Raw genomic sequence first — 3,352 nt, forward strand, 5'->3', positions numbered from 1 at the left:
TTAAATGACTAGTAAATAAATGTTAATGACCTTGAATATGAGAATAGTATTGTGATTAAGAAGAAAAATATACCTTTTCTTTTCTTTTTTTAAAAATATATTTTATTAATTTTTTACAGAGAGGAAGGGAGAGAGGTAGAGAGTTAGAAACATCGATCAGCTGCCTCCTGCACACCCCCGCTGGGGATGTGCCGGCAACCAAGGTACATGCCCCTGACACGAATGGAACCTGGAACCCTTCAGGCCGCAGGCCAACTTTCTATCCACTGAGCCAAACCGGTTAGGGCATGGACTGAATGTTCTTGAGCATCTCCAGGAAAGCCTGCGGGGATGGTGCCTCCACATTCTGGAAGGTGTTCTGGACTCTGCCCCACAGGAAGAAGTATTTCGCCTCCAGCCGGATGAACCCGAAGTGGTTCTCATCAAACAGGATGAAGACTCCAGGGAAGCACTCGCGGTAGGCTAAGCCAGGTAAGGTAACAGTGTCCACGCCATAGAAACACATCCTGCAGGTTCTGGGGTAGTTCTGGTCTCTTGAGAGCACGCCCACAGGCAGAACAAACGGGACAGGCTGCTCCTCCGAAGCTGCAGCCCCGGACTCCCCGACGCTGGGCTGGGCAGGGCTCTGCCAGCCATGGCCCTCGCTTTCCTCAGTCCCATCTTCTTGCTGCTGCTGCTGCTGCTCCCGGATCACCTGCTCGGCAATCTCCTGGACCACTCGGGAGAGCTCGTTGAAGTTGCGGAAGATCTCACCTTCTCGCAGCTGGATGCGGCACATGAGGTGGATCTCTAACGTCCGGATGGGGTCTCCCGTGATCTTGGTGACCCTGGCATACTTCCCATGGAAGCTGAGCATGGCAATCTTTAGGCCAAAGTCATCGTAGTAGTCTTGGAAGAGCCCTGGCCTGATGAGGTCGTCCGGGTGGCTCGGTGGGAGGTAGAGGCGGCGGTAGATCAGCCAGTCATACCGCTGTCTGTCCTCCAGCACCAGCCCCGCTTCTTCCCTAAGCCGCGTTGGTGAATCCGTTCCGTGGTCTGTCTTCTTGCACTGGGTGATGAACCTGTCCTTCCGAATCTGCATGTGGCGGTTGTGGGGCCTGCTGAGGCGGCCTTCCATGCACTCCACCGCGGCTGATTTCCTCTTCGTCAGGCGAATTCTGAACGAGGGCCTGAAATGTATTGGGCCACCCACATGGGTGTGAAGGGAAGCCCTGTATGTCCAACCAGTAATGCATAAGCCGTCCACCACTACATTCACTAGTATTCTGTAGTGCTCAGTATCATCTAGCTGCCACAATCCCAAAATGTGTCTGTATGGGAACAGCTTCGCATAGACTTCTCGATAAGACATACCCATCATCTCCAGGTTCTGCAAGTTTTCACGAACGCCAAACTCCTCCCGGCAGCGCCGTCTCCAGATGCTGTCGATGTGCAGGATGCGGTGGAATTTGGCGCAGGCCTGGGCCAGGCTGGGCAGGTCGGTGGCGGGAACCCAGGCGAAGATCTCCACCAGCATCTCCACCGGCAGGTCCTGCAGCGAGCAGTGCGGGGGCGGCGGGGGCGGCATGGGGCTCGCGATTCCTCCACTCTTCGCACAGCACCGAGCTGCCACGTCCCCCTGGATGTGCTTTTCTGCCGGGGCCGGCTTGCCAGCGGCCGCTGCCTTCTCAGCTGGGCGCTGGCGCTTCTGACGACAATACTTGCCCTCGGCCGCTGCCATCTCAGCTGGGCGCTGGCGCTTCTGAGGACACCTACATCCCCGGGAAGAGCCCACACCGCAGAGGCAAGCGCACTCCTCCATGCATCCACAGGTAACAGCCACCACAGCATGGGCCCCTGCGCCTCAGCCGGGCTTTAAGCTGGCCACGCCCCCAGAGCCTAGCCACGCCCCCTCAGAGAGGAGCCAATTGTAGGACTTTAAATCCATATCCATTAACAGTCGCCTCCCTTTCCCAGTGCCCCCTCCCTGTCCTCCCGCCCTAGCTCCAGGCAGTCACTAATCTGATTTCTGTATGGATATGCCACCAGGATATGCCTATGAGTGCGGAGGGGGGGGCGGGGGAGGGGGGATCACATTTCACATAAATGCAGTCATAATATCTGGTCTTTTGTGACTGGCTTCTTTCATTTAGCATAACATTTTAAAGTTTTCTGTATGCTATATTCTAGTGTATGGGTATACCACATCTTATTTACCCATTCATCAGTTGATGAGTATTTGGGTTGTTTCCGGTTTGAGGCTCTTATGAATAACGCTGCTATGAACATTGTGTACAAGTTTTTTGTGTGAACATGTTTCCATTTCTTGTGGGTATGTACCTAGAAGTGGAAGTTCTGGGCCATCCGATGACTCTCGTTTTCCAACGTGGCCCCGCTATTTTACATTTCCACCAGCAATGTACGAGGAGTCCAATTTTTAAACATTCTCATGAATGTTTTTTATTTTTATACAATTGATTTTCTAAAAAATATACTTCATTAATTTTTTACAGAGAGGAAGGGAGAGAGATAGAGAGTTAGAAACATTGATCAGCTGCCTCCTGCACACCCCCCACTGGGGATGTGCCCGCAACCAAGGTACATGCCCTTGACCGGAATCAAACCTGGGACCTTTCAGTCTGCATTCTGACACTCTATTCACTGAGCCAAACGGGTTAGGGCAAGAATATCCCTTTTCTTAGAAGATGCCGGATAAAGTATAGGATCGGGTTGGGGAGAGGTGCTATGATATCTATGTACAGAGATAGGATCTCACCTTTGAGCTCATCTTGGAAGATGGTGTTGGGGCTGCTTATCTGCTCCTTGAGTAGAAGTGGCATCTTGATCACCACAAATTACTACTGATTAATGTTATCATTTTGATCAGCAGGAACTAAGATATTTTCCCTATAATCCTGATTGGATAAAAGGCTTTATGTAGTCCATTTGCTGACAAATTATAGTAATACAGCTGCTTTTTAAAAATTCTTTTGTACATCCTGGATTGGTTCTGTTGGGGAGCACATTAGAAGAACAAATGTTACAAAATATTCTGTTCTTTTTAAAACATAATTGACCTCATCAGAGAAGGCCATGTACTCTTTTAATTTTTTTAAAATATATATTTTATTGATTTTTTATAGAGAGGAAGGGAGAGGGATAGAGAGTCAGAAACATCGATGAGAGAGAGACATCGATCAGCTGCCTCCTGCACACCTCCCACTGGGGATGTGCCCGCAACCAAGGTACATGCCCTTGACTGGAATCGAACCTAGGACCCTTGAGTATGCAGGCCGAAGCTCTATCCACTGAGCCAAACCGGTCAGGGCATGGCCATGTACTCCTGACATCCAGTCCTCATACAATGTTTTCT

The 3,352-nt window shown here is 50.5% G+C and overlaps 1 protein-coding gene across 1 annotated transcript; it reads right to left on the minus strand.

Moving 5' to 3' along the window:
- Positions 1–280: 280 nt before the first annotated feature.
- LOC132229416 (F-box only protein 31-like) lies at positions 281–1,801 on the minus strand. The gene has a single exon (XM_059686057.1). It carries the CDS (start codon positions 1,799–1,801, stop codon positions 281–283), a length of 1,521 nt encoding a protein of 506 aa, XP_059542040.1.
- Positions 1,802–3,352: the final 1,551 nt, after the last annotated feature.

This window comes from Myotis daubentonii, chromosome 3 (genome assembly GCF_963259705.1).
Source record: "Myotis daubentonii chromosome 3, mMyoDau2.1, whole genome shotgun sequence".
In the NCBI taxonomy this organism is placed as follows: Eukaryota; Metazoa; Chordata; class Mammalia; order Chiroptera; family Vespertilionidae; genus Myotis; species Myotis daubentonii.